Source organism: Kogia breviceps, chromosome 12, assembly GCF_026419965.1.
Source record: "Kogia breviceps isolate mKogBre1 chromosome 12, mKogBre1 haplotype 1, whole genome shotgun sequence".
In the NCBI taxonomy this organism is placed as follows: Eukaryota; Metazoa; Chordata; class Mammalia; order Artiodactyla; family Physeteridae; genus Kogia; species Kogia breviceps.
Genome location: NC_081321.1, coordinates 41,514,190 through 41,527,713, shown reverse-complemented (window position 1 = coordinate 41,527,713; position 13,524 = coordinate 41,514,190). Strand labels below are relative to the sequence as shown.

General features: G+C 56.0%; 1 protein-coding gene across 2 annotated transcripts in view; it reads right to left on the bottom strand.

Annotated features, from left to right (window-relative positions):
- The window catches only part of KRT7 (keratin 7), a 37,950-nt gene extending 26,049 nt beyond the window's left edge, over positions 1-11,901 (bottom strand). Inside the window, exons 1-7 of one of the 2 annotated variants that reach the window (XM_059082149.2) lie at positions 10,842-11,901; positions 9,203-9,414; positions 7,049-7,109; positions 5,744-5,839; positions 4,145-4,309; positions 2,913-3,038; positions 386-606 (exon numbers count right to left, since the gene is read on the bottom strand). In XM_059082149.2, coding sequence (XP_058938132.1) covers positions 386-606; positions 2,913-3,038; positions 4,145-4,309; positions 5,744-5,839; positions 7,049-7,109; positions 9,203-9,414; positions 10,842-11,171 — 1,211 coding nt within the window. In that variant the 5' untranslated portion in view covers positions 11,172-11,901. The remainder of the gene's footprint in view (positions 1-385; positions 607-2,912; positions 3,039-4,144; positions 4,310-5,743; positions 5,840-7,048; positions 7,110-9,202; positions 9,415-10,841) is intronic. The other variant, XM_067009346.1, reaches the window with a different exon arrangement.
- Positions 11,902-13,524: the final 1,623 nt, after the last annotated feature.

Here is a 13,524-nt window from a genome sequence, read left to right as displayed (position 1 = left end):
AACTAATACAATTTCCCCTCTGTACACTAAGGACTCATTAATACCTGTCTTGCTTACCTGATGTGTTCTGAGGATCACATAAGATAACCTTGCTAATAGCCACACACACACACACACACACACACACACACACACACACACACACACACGAAAGTGCTGTTATTACTTCAACTTTCCCACTGAGCTTACACCATCTGGTCTTTCCCTCTCGAAAGTCGTCTCATCAAGGGCAAAGAAGCAAGCATCACCTGTACCCTCCCTGCACTTCCCACACCCAGTGCCCTGCAGAAGAGGGTACACAGGAAATGCTTGCAAATGGCTGAATGTCAAGCCCCAGGCCTCACTGAGCCCTGAAGGATCCCCTTTCCAGATTCTTTGTCTTCACCTGTTCTCCTCGCCCTCCAGCAGCTTCCGGTAGGTGGCGATCTCGATGTCCAGGGCCAGTTTGGTGCTCATGAGCTCCTGGTACTCCCGCAGCTGCCGGGCCATTTCCTGCTTGGCTCGCTGCAGGGCAGCCTCCAGCTCCTCCTGCTTGGCACGTGCATCCTTGACGGCCAGCTCCCCATGCTCCTCGGCCTCGGCGATGGCAGCCTCCAACTTGGCACGCTGTGGGGAGTAGTGGGGCTTTGAGCTGGGGGGGCAGGCCTCACGAGCCACTGCCTTCCTGCTCCCCCATACTGCAGTGAGCATCTGGACACCTTGCTTACGGTGGCTTCACTGGCAGCAGCCTCCTCTCCCAAGCACCAGGGAATCCCAAGGGTTTCAAACATGGGTTTTGATACCCAATGCGTAGCTTCCACTTCTGGCTCTGCCACCTACAAGCCACGTGATCTTGGATGAATCAACCCTTCTAAGCCAAAAGTCTCCTCTTTTCTAAAATAGCAGTCATCACAGTATGTATAGAGAGATATTGCAAGTAATGAAATGAAATAATGCAAAAGTCTTTGGCACAGTGTCTGGTATACAGTAAGCATTTAATAAATGCTATTATCACTATTATGAGTAAATGCTAGTATGATTTACAAATGCCCACACGCTTGACCCCTAGCTAGAGGAGTTCCAAGGCTATGGGATTCTAGTGTAGTTCTCAAATTTCAGGCAGCTGACCAGAACCAAAAACACCTTCAACATAGGAACCAGTTTGGAACAGGCCCAGAACAGGGAGACTTGGAGTACAGAGATGCTGCTTGGAACCCCTAGACTTCGAGTCAACAGGCCCCAGGTTTGGGCAGGGGTGGCGCGACTCACGACGGACGTGAACAGCAGCTGCCACTTCCTGCCTGGCTTCAGTGTTCCCTCTCTCGTGGCCCGTCCCTCACTAGAGGAGCCTATTTAGTCCTGAGCCGCTTCTTGTTCAGCTCCGAGAGCCACCATCGCCATCCCCTAGCGCAGTGCTCCCCGCTTCCCTCTCACAACCGCGCTCTGCCCTCAGACCCTCCCCCCTCAGAGCATGCACTCTTCCTCTCTGCCCAACACCCCCAGTCCTGCCCAGGAGGCTGGCTGACGCCCTCTGCCCCCATCCACTGGTCAGGGCCCTTCCCTGTCACACCGGTGCCCCCTTGGCAAGGCCATGCCACCGCCTCTGAGGCCCCCCGATGGTGATAGACACCCCAGCTCCGGGGTCTGGTTCTGCCCTGTTGGGTAAGAGGAGAACCGGATTGACAGAAGCCGCGGCGTTTGGGAAATCGCCATTCATTATTCTGTGCCTCCGCTCCAGGGCTGGACGCTGGCTTGCTGCACCGGTGACTCACAGCCCTGAATCTGTGCCAGGAGGCAGCTTCCACCCTCACCCTCATGTAAAAAGGCCTGCAGGGCTCCAAGGGGAGGACATTTCTGGGTAGATCACCCCCACATCCCATCCCCCGGCTCATCTGGAAAGTAGCCACCACCCATCAGCTTCCCTCCCTCCCCACTGCAGACACCCGCTCAGGCTTAGCTGCCTCGAGCACCCCCATGCCTTGGTCAGGGCTTGGGGGACCCTTCCTCATCCATACCCCTCACCCCAGCTTCACAGCACCTCCTCCCATCAGTCTGTCGTCTGAGACTTGTGCCCTGACTACGTGTCAGGTGCTGGGAAGGGAGGAGCAGTGAACCAGACAGACGGGGGCCCCTGCTCTTAAGGCATTTTTAATATCCCAGTGGAGGTAGGGGACAATACTTATTTATACTTAATTAATAAGACTTACCTAATAAGTCAATACTAAATTAATAAGACAGAAAATTTCAGAGAGTGATAGGTGTTTCAGGAACCTCACACAGACTGCTGAGAGAGTGGCTGGGTGGTTGAGAAAGCCATCTCTGAGAAGAGGTCTTTTGTCCTAAACCCCAGGGGTGAGAAAGGGGCAGCCATGTGCAGAGCTGGGAGAACCACATTCCAGGTAGAGGGGACACCAAGGGCAAGGGCCCTGAAGCATGAAGATGCTTGGCAAATATAAGCTACAGGAAGCAGCAAGAGCACAGCCAGAGAGGGAGTGGTGAGGAGTGAGGTCAGCAGGTGGGGCGGGGCCTTGGGAGCCACAGTGAGGGACTCTGCTGACCTCCGGCCCGCCACCCCCTAACCCCCTGCCCCCAGGTACACATCGCACCCAGAGCTAGGTGCAAGGAGAGGGCTCAGTACCAATGTGGTAACGAATGGTGGTGCTAGTCTAGCCAGCCAGCCTGAGGCTCCTTCCACAAGCTCTGTGCCCAGCTAGGACTCCTGTTCTCCCTTCGGTCAAGCAGGACGTGGCCAAGGACATTTCGTCCTAGAGAGCTCACAGGTGGGCCCGAGAGACCTGAGCTGCACCAGCCTTGTCCCCAGAGCAGCAGGGGCAGGGTTGACACCCTCGCCCCCAGCCTCCTGCTCCTCATCCTGAGCGTGGTCCCAGCTGGCTGCCCTTCACACGCCCCAAGGAGAAGGGGCTGGTGCCCACCTGGTTCTTGTTGCCGTCGATCTCAGCCTGCAGCCTCTGGATGGCCCGGTTCAGCTCCGCAATCTCATTACGGGTATTCCGGAGGTCGTCCCCGTGCTTCCCAGCCTGGGCCTGGAGGGTCTCAAACTGGAGGGACCCCACAGAAGAGCATGGCAAGGGTGGACCGTGATTACAGGTGACTTGTCTTCTCCCAACCCAAGGAAGGCTCCAGGTTCTGAGTGACAAGCCCTCCCAGCTTATCTTCCCAGGGAGGGACAGTCTGACTCCCAGCAAGCTTTGCCCGATGCCAGGAGGCCAGACTCCCAGACAGTGGGGTGGGGGGAGGGGTTCAGTTTCCTCCCAGCCAGGGCGGGGAGGACAAGGATGGCTCACTGGGCCCGTTCCCACTGATCCCAGGGCTCTTCCCATTCCCATTATGTCCTAATGCTGGTGAATCACTGGAAGTCTGAGATCCTCACCTATTAACCTGTTCGTCAGCACCACCCATTTTACAGATGAGGAGAATGAGTCCCAGAGAATAGAAGGGACTGGCCTAGTTTCACACAGTAAGTCCTTATTGGCATACATGTGTCCTCGCATACACCATGGATGACTCCCTGTCTCTGCAGAGACATTGCTCTGTGCTGCTTTTAAACCCTCAGGCTCCCTCCCCCAGAGCACTGGTTTGCCCCAGCACACCCCCTCCCCGCCCATTCCCTCAGCACCTGCAGTGTCAGCTGCCCTGCCCACACCCAGTGCATATAACGATTAAACCTGCTCTGGAGCCCTTGGACCCAGGATCTGGTCCCTGCTCTTCCATCTGCTAGCTGTGCAGAGCTAGACAAATCACTTAACCTCTCCATGCCTCAGTTTCTTCATCTGTAAAAGGGGGATAATAATAGTGCCTACCTAACAGGGCTTTTCTGTGGGTTATATGAGTCAATACAGGTAAAACATTTGAAACTTTGCCTAACATTGTGCTTACTTGCCAGATTTTAGCTATAATAATTTTTAATCCATGTCCATTTCCTCTGCCCTCTCCCCCAACATCAGGCTGGAATCTTGCCCTGGGCAGGGGCCTAGACTTCTCCTCTCATTCCCAGGACACTGGAGACCACCACAGATTTAATCCCTGGTGCCTGTCAGCACAGTGGGACCCAGGCCCCAAAGGCGTGAGACAGGGTGAGGAGTAAGGGAAGCCGCCACGGAGGACTCTGCCAGGAAGAGAAAATACGCCTCCAGCGGCCACACACCTTGGTCTGGTACATGGTCTCAGCCTCAGCCCGGCTGCGGTTGGCGATCTCCTCGTACTGGGCCTTGACCTCGGCGATGATGCCATCCAGGTCTAGGGAGCGGTTGTTGTCCATGGACAGGACCACAGACGTGTCTGAGACCTTGGACTGCAGCTCTTTCAACTCCTGTAGGGACCAGACAGAACATCAGGACTTGGGGCATCACCCGTCCCTATCCTGGGATTCCCCCCACGCTAGGGAAAGAAAAAGGGAGAAGAGGCCAGAGTGGGAGTGAGTCACCAGGTAGCCAGGGGGCACAGACCCAGCACCTACTAAACAGCTCCACTAGCCCTGGCTCCCAGAAAAGCCCATTAGCACCTTCAGAAATCAAAGAGTCTGGCAGGATCACAGCGGACAAACAAGTGACAGAATGTGGTGAACTGTGGTGGCTCCTGGCTGCGAGGTGCTACTGGAGTTGAGCTCTGTTGTGAAGGGGATCACTAGGGGGTGGGTAAAATAAGTCATGTTCCACCCTCTTATGCACACTCTGCAGCCTTTAACACCGATGATACAGCCGTATTTACGGACAGGGAACTATATCTGTGGTATACTGTTACATGAAAAAAGGTATGATTCTATTTTATTAAATATATGTATTTCTATATCTCTATGTGTATATATGCAGAGAAGAAGTCTGAAAAGGTAGGTATCAAGATGATAAGAGTAGGTATAGGAAACTTGTTTTCAATTTTACGCTTTACTTAATTTTCTAGATTTTCTGCAATGAGTATGTATTTCATAATGAGAGGAAAATAATTATATATACATGTATATACATACACACACACATATATATAACATGTGATAGACATATGAAGGCCCACATTGAGACCAGAAGTACCCAAAGTCAGTCTCAAAGATCGCTGCAGCCCCTGAAATTAACACACGTGGAAATTCTCTCAGAGATGCTAATGGAGGCTGGGCGTTCAGGTAAAGACTAGACTGAAGAGAAATGAGAACTGATCTGTAATTTGCTTCACATTTTCCTATGTCCCAGACCAGCCAGATGATCAACGACTCTATCTTCTGCCTAGGCCAGAGACTCACACTGATGAACCCATGAAGAGGTTTTTAAATCCCCTTGAGGGAAAGGAAGTGGAAGCCCAGAGCAGGGCAAGCGTGAGCAGGAGGGGAGATGGGAGGGGCAGGCAGAGAGGGTGGCTAAGTGGTGGGTGTAAACCCTCAGGCACTCCAGTCTCTCCTGACTCAGGCTCCCCGGCCAGCCCACCCAGTCCACCCGTGAACCCTGTCAGAGCCCGGATCCCTCAACATCCTCCTGGTTTCTTCCAGCCCCTCCCAATCCCCCTTCCTGACAAATGATCATCCCACATCTCTGGAAGGCCAGTTTTGACTGACCCCACCCTGCTGTGCTGCCCCAGCTCCTACTGAACTCCTCGCCCACCATGGATTCCTGAATGCAGAAAGAATAAAGAGCAGGGTCAACTCCCCTACCTGCACCCAACATACACCCCGGCTGACCCAGAGGCAGGGGGTGGACCCGATAGCCCCCTGGCTAGGACATGCAGCTTGTGGCATATCTCCCACCCCTGAGGTCCTCACCTCCTCATAGAGGGTCCTGAGGAAGTTGATCTCATCATTCAGGGTGTCCACCTTGGCCTCCAACTCCACCTTGTTCATGTAGGCAACATCCACATCCTGGGAGGGGTGGTGGTGAGAAGGGGTAGAGGGACACCATGTCCTCAGTTCACGAAACACGTAGCAGGCATGGGAGCAAGCCAGTACTGTCCAAGCCCCACGACCAATCACTGCTGCCCTACCAAGAAACATACAGCTCCTCCAGGCTGCCTGACACGCCCACGGTGGAAAGTTCCCTCCACTGGACCCGCCCAGGCTCGAGAGGAACATCATCTCCACGCACCCCCAGGACTGGAGGTGCCTACTCAGCGCTGATAGGCCAGAGCAGCCTGAAGCCCCAAATCCAGCGCTTTACCAGTTCCTAAAGGCTTTAGTGGTTTAGACACACCCCTGGCTCTGCCACCTACTAGCTATGTGACCTTGAACAAATCACCTCAACTTTATGAGCCTCAGCTTCTCATCAGTCAGATGGGAGAGGATGAAATCATTCAGTCTCCAGGACACCGCTCCCAGAGATGGCAAATCTCTAGCCTAAATATGTAGCTTGCAGCATGGGTGATATAAGGCAGGTGGGCAACAGATAACACCGCAAGTCTGGGCCCCTGAGAGCCATCCTTTGCTGTGCTTAAGCTCCTATGGAAAGGAATCACTTCCACTCATCCCTGAATCTCCAAGGGCCCAGCACTCCGGGGCAGGTTACATTTCTGTGGATGGGCCTGGAACACTGAGTAAGTGTGTTTTGAATCACAATCTTAAGTCAATCCCCTCTAAGATATTCCTAAGGCCTTCTGACCTCACTTGTACACCTCCAGGGACAGGGAGCTCACTTTGCCTCAAGGCACCCCATCCCATTCATTCAGCAAACATTTCAGGCATGCCATGTGCCACCCTCGTCTGTAATTAAATGTTCTGACTGATAGAGCACTTCCTTATTTGGGGCTGAAATTGTCCCTTCTAACCTCCATCCTGTAGTCATAATTCTAACCCCTCCAAAAGCCCAGAAACAAATCTAGTGACTCGCCAGACACACCTACACACAAATACACACACACAGATATGCAGACACGTATGTGCACATACGTACACGAAGCAGGCTTATAAATAGCTGGCTTCCATATCTCTCCTTCTCCAAGCCCATTGCTCCCTTCTTATAGACCCAGCCAGACCCTGACCACAGGTCTCTACTGGCTGCTCAGGTGAGAGGCATGTGGTCCCCTGTCCCCTGTGCTTCCTACAATGCCACCCACCCTACCTGTCTGACCGCCTCACCTTCTTCAGCACTACAAACTCATTCTCAGCAGCCGTGCGACGGTTAATTTCGTCTTCGTACCTGCAGTAAAGGAGGGGAGCATGGTGTTGGTGCAGCTCTGCCTCCATCCCCCCATATCCAGGTGTGAAAGTCTGCCGTGCATCACCTTTACCCCTCCTTAATGACACACCTGGAAGAACAGGTGTCAGCTACGAAACAAAATGTCCCTGACTTTTCCATATGGCTGTTCCTAGGCTTTGAGTCTTGGCAGGCATGGGGGTGAGGGAGCAGGGAACATACGTGGATCAAAGGACAAAGGCTGCATATACTGGGAGTGAGAAGACGAAGAACAGCCATGCTTATGGACCACTCTGTACGAGGCCTGCCCTGTTATGTGCTTCCCATGCATTCTCTCAGTTAATCCCTACAACAATCCTATGACAATGGTGCTAGGATTCTCAGGGAAAGGAACAGAGGCACAGAGAGGCTGAGTACTCTGTCCAGTCACCAAGCTGCTAAGTGGCAAAGCCCGGACTTGAAGCCTGGCCATCTGACGCCTGAGCTCACACCTTAACCTGCTCAATCCCACCCGCTGAGGGTGAAGAAGGGGCCTGAAGAGGAGGAACCTCGTGGACTCAGGAAGGAGGAAGAACCAGCCCCCAACTAGGTGACAAGCCCCCATCGCTACTCCCGGAGCACCCCCCTTCATCCCTCCTTCTCCCAAGGAGCCAGCCCCCTGCCCACAGGAGGACGCCGGCAAAGCAGGGCACAGAGCAAGAGGGCAGGTGGGCCTGACCCAGTATTTACTTGAGGATTCAAAATAGGTGTCAGAAACACAAAGTCAGCAGTGTGCACGAGCTTCTGGAGAACAGCGGGAGCAATGTGGGGCAACTTTAGTGGGGAGCAGGATGCTCAGGCAGGCAGAGGCCTTCCAGGAGCCCAGACCCCCAAAGTCCCACTCCCCCGGGGCCTCTAGAATAGTTAGGAAAATATCTGTGAGGCCGTCTGTCCACCCCTGCTGTGCCACTGGGCCCAGAGGATGTGCAGATAGGAGCTCCCGGGGCAGCTGCACTCAGGACCCCTTCCAGTTCCTCCTTCAGCCCCGGCCTGGAGCTCAGCCTGGCTCCCCAGGAAAGTGCTCTGTGGGTTCTGGGTTGGGGGAGTATGTGTGCACACGTGCACACCTGACAGCAGGGGCTCACGGGTTGTCCCACGCCTTCCCTGTCCTGCACCTGTCTGCTTCCACCTGCCCTGGGACTAATCCTGTTGACTGTTGCCCTAGGGAAGTCGGGGGTGGGGATGGGGGTGGGGAATGGAGAGACACTCCCTGCAGAGGCCTTTGTTTGTTCTACCTCCAGTCAAAGGCAATGTCCCTGCTACGGCTTAGTCATACACACACCCCCCACCCCAGGCAGAGCACAGAACTCACTCATTACCGAGTGCCCACTGGGCAGGGATGTCCAGCCCAGCCTCTGGCTTTGGTTTCTATTCAGTGTGAACAGAGAGTTCAGCAGGCACCTCAAAGGCCTCTCCTCAAGACCCAGCCTTCCCTGCCTCCAGCCTCCCACTCCCTGCCCCTCCTCACAGCCTCATTTCTGGTTCCTGCCCTGGCCGCACCCACCCCTAGCCTCCGCAACCCCTTCCATGGCTCACAATGATCATGCTCTCTGCTTCTTTCCTTCCCAAGTTGGTTCCAGGTCTCCTCCTGGGAGTCAGGGGCCCAAAAACAAGCCCCAGCTCTCCCAATGACCTACTATGCGATCTCGATCAATCCCCTGAAACTTTCTGGACTCTAATTCCTCACGGGAACAAAGTTGTTCTAGAATAATCTGAGGGTCATGCAAGTTCTGACACACATCATCTCTTGCCCTGCCCTTTCCTGGGCCTTGGTCAGGCTTCTGAAGGGAGCAGTGCAGATCAGGGCTGGGCTGAGATATTTCACTGGGAGTAAGTCAGAAGAAAGGACCAGAGCAACTTGGAAAGGGCCCCCAGAGTCACAGAGGAGAGAGGAGAAGCAGGGAACGTGTTAATCAAGACCTTCCCTTCTGGGAGTTGTTGTACTGAGCAGCTGTACCCCCTGACCCATGACCCCAAGAGGATTTGCAGAGGGTGAGCTGAGAGGGGCACATGGGCCCAGGGCATGGATCCCGGCAGGTCGTACTGCGGGGCAGTACTTGTTCTTGAAGTCTTCCACGACGTCCTGCACGTTCCGAAGCTCCACCTCCAGGCGGCCCCCGTCCAGCTGCAGGGCCTCGAGCTGCTTCCGCAGGCCAGCAATCTGGGCCTTAAAGATGCCCAGGAGGCAGCTGCTCTTGGGCGACCCCTGCTCCTGCAGCAGCGCCCACTTGGTCTCCAGGAGTTTGTTCTGCTGCTCCAGGAACCGCACCTAGAAGGGGCGGGAGGAGGAAACTCATGAGAGGCAGATCGTGCCACCCACAGTGCGGTTAGGAGGGTCTCCAGCCATCCAGCAGAATCCAGGCTCCCACAGGCTCTTCCCCCAACCTGGGCCCCTAGCCCTTGGCTCTCTCCTCCAGGAAGCCCACCCTGAACAAGCCTCTCCTCCAGGACTCTCTGTCTCAACTGTCTCAGAGTGTGTCCAGGGCTCAGGTCACTGACATGGGCCAGTGCTTGTGCTTCAGGGTCTCCTCCCTCCTCTGCTTCCCATTGCATCACAAGCGATAGCCTCCACCTCCCTCTCTGAAGGGCTGCCCCCTTCCTGTCTGTGTCCTGAGCCCTACTCGGGGCCCCTCCCTTCAGGCTGGGACCTCATCTCTTCCTCTCTCCGTATCCTCTCTCCCCTTCCCTCTTTATCCCACAAGGCCTCAGGACAGGATGCTACAATCAAGCCAATGTAAAATAAGTCCCTAAGGAGCACCAAAATGACTGGTGGTGGGAAGCAGGCCTCCTCAAAACCAGCAACTCAGGCAGCAGGATCTGGGGGCTGCAGCCAAGCAGCAGCGGGGGGAACCTGGCCCTGGGGCTTCCTGCAGAGGCTGCCCCAGAACTTGAAGGATGCGTACAGTCTGAAGGGTGAAGGAGAGGAGGACATGGGAGACCAGGGAAGCAGAGAGGTCCACAAAGGCAGGAAAGGGAAAGCCTGCTCTATGCCCAGGGAGGAGGCCCTGGCCAGAGGGGCCCAGGGGCTAGCCCTTAGTTCTTGGGTCCAGCCCCACAAGTGCGCTTCCCCCCCATCTCTATGCCCCACCCCTTTGGGACATAAGAGGAAAAGCACCTCTTAAATGGCCCTTCTCCATGACCCTCAGTGCCCCCAGAGAGCTCTCCAAGGGCAAGTATAACCTCACCTCCTACCACCCAAAGGAGGATGGAGGACCAGGTAGGTGGGGCCAGGAGCCTGCCTCCCTCCAGTCCTTTATTTCCAGCATCTGCTAGATAATAAGTGGGGCGGGAAGGGAGAATCTCACCCTGCCCCATCTCTGACTGCACACAGCCTCCTCTCAGAGAAGGGGGCCCAGAGAAAGAAGGGGACCTTGGCGTCTGGAGCTCCCAACCTGACTCGGATAACAAAAGCTGCCCAAGAACCCCAGCTGACACAGACACAGCCCACCAGGGCAACCGGACAGACACACGCACACATTCTCAGAGGAAAAAGCAGGGAGATTTGGGTAGCTTGCTGCAAGAGAGGGCTTGGAGACCGAGGGGGACAAAAATAGCTACAGGGTTCATGGAGAGGGCACAGTCCCAGATATCGGCGGAAAGAGAGCAGGCAGCAGCCCTCCCAGCCCCTGGCCCACGTGCGCTGCGGGGCGGCTGCTGGGGCCCGGATCCTGGCTTGGGGCAGCGCGGGCCGCTCACCTTGTCGATGAAGGAGGCGAACTTGTTGTTCAGGGTCTTGATCTGCTCGCGTTCCTCCTGGCGCACCTGCTGGATGGAGGGGTCGATGTTCACCTGCAGCGGGGTCAGCAGGCTCTGGCTGATGGTGACCTCGTGGATGCCGGCGCCCACTGGGCCCCCGTAGGATGAGCGCGGGGCCACGCGCGGCCGCGAGGCGCCAAGGCCATAGAGGCTGCTGCTGCTGCCGCCGAAGCCGCCGGGGCGCACCGAGTTCAGGCGCACCTGGGTGCCGCGCCCCGGGAAAGCAGCGGAGCGCGAGCTGAAGACCTGGGAGCTGAAGTGGATAGACATGCTGGCTGGGCCGGGCTGGACCGAGCGGCGGGCGACACGGGGCCTAATTCGCGGACCTCCGGGCGACTTGGCCGCTTTTATCCTCTAGGCGCGGGCGGATAGGCTTACACAGGTAGGGGCGGGGCTGGCCGCCGGCCACATTTCTCTGCCCGCCAGCTCCTCTCCGGGCCGCGCTTCCGCCATCGCGCCGTCCACCCCTCCGAGGCCCAGGCTTTCCGTCCAAGCCTGAACCGTCCAGAGTGGGGAGGAGGGCCGTAGAAGCTCAGACCCCTTGATGCAGGCGGACCCAGGGAGCGGTGGAAGACAGCGGTCCCAGTCGATCTGCAACGGGCTCAGTCAGGGAAAGCTCCCTGGAGGAGGCTTGGGGAAGGAGTGAAGAATATCCAGATTCCTGAGACAAGAGCAGAAAGATCAAGCGGTAAAAGATTGGGGGAAGGGGTGGACAAAACGTTCTAGGCCAGGAGTCAGCCCCCGGTCCCCTCCCCAAGCTACTGAGAGCCAGAAAGGCATTCCCCGACAGCCTCGGTCCCAAGTCCAGCTCCTTCTTGAGAGAGCTCGGCTCTTGAGTAAGCTGACCCCAAGGTGGGCCTGGGTGAAGTGGTTTCCCTGCCCACGTGTCCCCATGCCTCATTTGCATACAGAGACCAGGCCAAGTGGGGCATGAGCCCACTTCTCGCCCCCCTCCTCCCCGCTCCAGTAGACGTCTCCTGGTGATGGTTACCCTGGGCCTGCACTTCCCCCCGCCCCAGATCACATTCCTGTCCACTTAGTTTATTTGTCCCTGGAGAGGAAGGGGACACCTATGTGTATTTGAGACACTTTGTGTGAATGTCTGTACACTTTTGTGTGTATGCACCTGCCCTGGGCTTGGCTGCGTGCACACCCTAGGCATGTGTGTTTACATATGTGTCTGCATGTCTGTGAATATGCTTATACAAGTGGGCGTCTATGTTCGGGGGGGAGCAGGGGGATAGGTGTGTCTGTGAATACACGCTTGCACGCCTGTACGTGCAACGTACATTGCATGTACGAATGTCTGTGCAACGTGCTTGTATGTGCCCCCAGACACTCCTCCTCATTCCCCAACCCTGCCACTTTCCTGTTTAAACGTCCCCAGCTCTCATCATCTCCCCCACCTGAAGCCACCACCAAAGAATTCCCAGCAGTTTCAAACCCAGCCCAAGATGGGGGTAAATGTGCTGTTAGCTCTGCTAGAGGGGCAGCCTGAGGAGCCTTTGGAAAAGACAGCCGACAGGACTGTCGCCTTTAGTCCACGTCTAGTCCCGCCCAGCGAGCTGGCCAGGTTGTCACTTCAGACCAAGCCCTTGGGGGCATCCTGGGTGGAGGAGGCTGGGGATGGAATGCCCTTCCTGGTTTCCATTTCAGTTAGACAAGGAGGACTAACGTACAGGAGCCCCTTCTCAGCGATCACCAGTGGAGACCCAGGCCCCTTCCCCTCCCTCTCCTCCATATTGGTGTTGGGACAGCTCAGGCCAGAGGCTGAGGGATGCCCAAGGAGACCTTCAGTGTGTCTGCTGCAGGGTGTGTGTGTGTGAGAGAGAGAGAGGGAGAGAGAAAGAGAGACACACACACACCCCACATCACACACATATACACTCACGTACATATATGCATACATAAACACTCCCACACATTCATACACATACACACCATATCACTTACACACACACACACACCACATCACTCACATGAACACATGCACATACACACATATATACCACATCACACACACGCGCGCGCACACACACACTCTCTCTCATACACTCCAAAGTCCTTACCCTTCAGCGCTCATCCTCATTTCCCCACTACCTCCTACCCCAGCCCCCTAGCCCTCCACCCCCTAAGCCCACCCAAGTTCCACAGCTGCCCCCCCACACCTGGATCTGCCCTCTGGAGGCTATGCCCTGCCCACGCCGGGAATCACTCCCTTCCCCGCCACCCCCATTGCTTCCCTAGAGCCTGGCCTGGGAACTCTGGCAGGGCAATGCTGGTGACCCTGAATAAGTCGCTGCCCCACCCTGGGCCACAGCTTCTTCACCGGAGATGATATCCTCAGGTTCATGGGGAGAGGGAGCTGGGAGGACACTACAAAGGAGAAAAGGTCTGTGGGCTTTTTGGGCCCAGGATGCAGCCTTGCCTCCGGTCATATTTCCCCATTCCAGACCCACCAGGATCCGCCCGTCACCTCCCCATCCCCTCCCCCACACATTCCTGGTGGCTCCAGCCCTCACCAGTCTCTTCCTGTCTCTCCATTCCTAGGCCGACGCCATGAGCCCGCTGGGTGCCAGGCTGCCCACAGAAACACCCTCTGGAGGGCTTCAAGAGCAGTGTC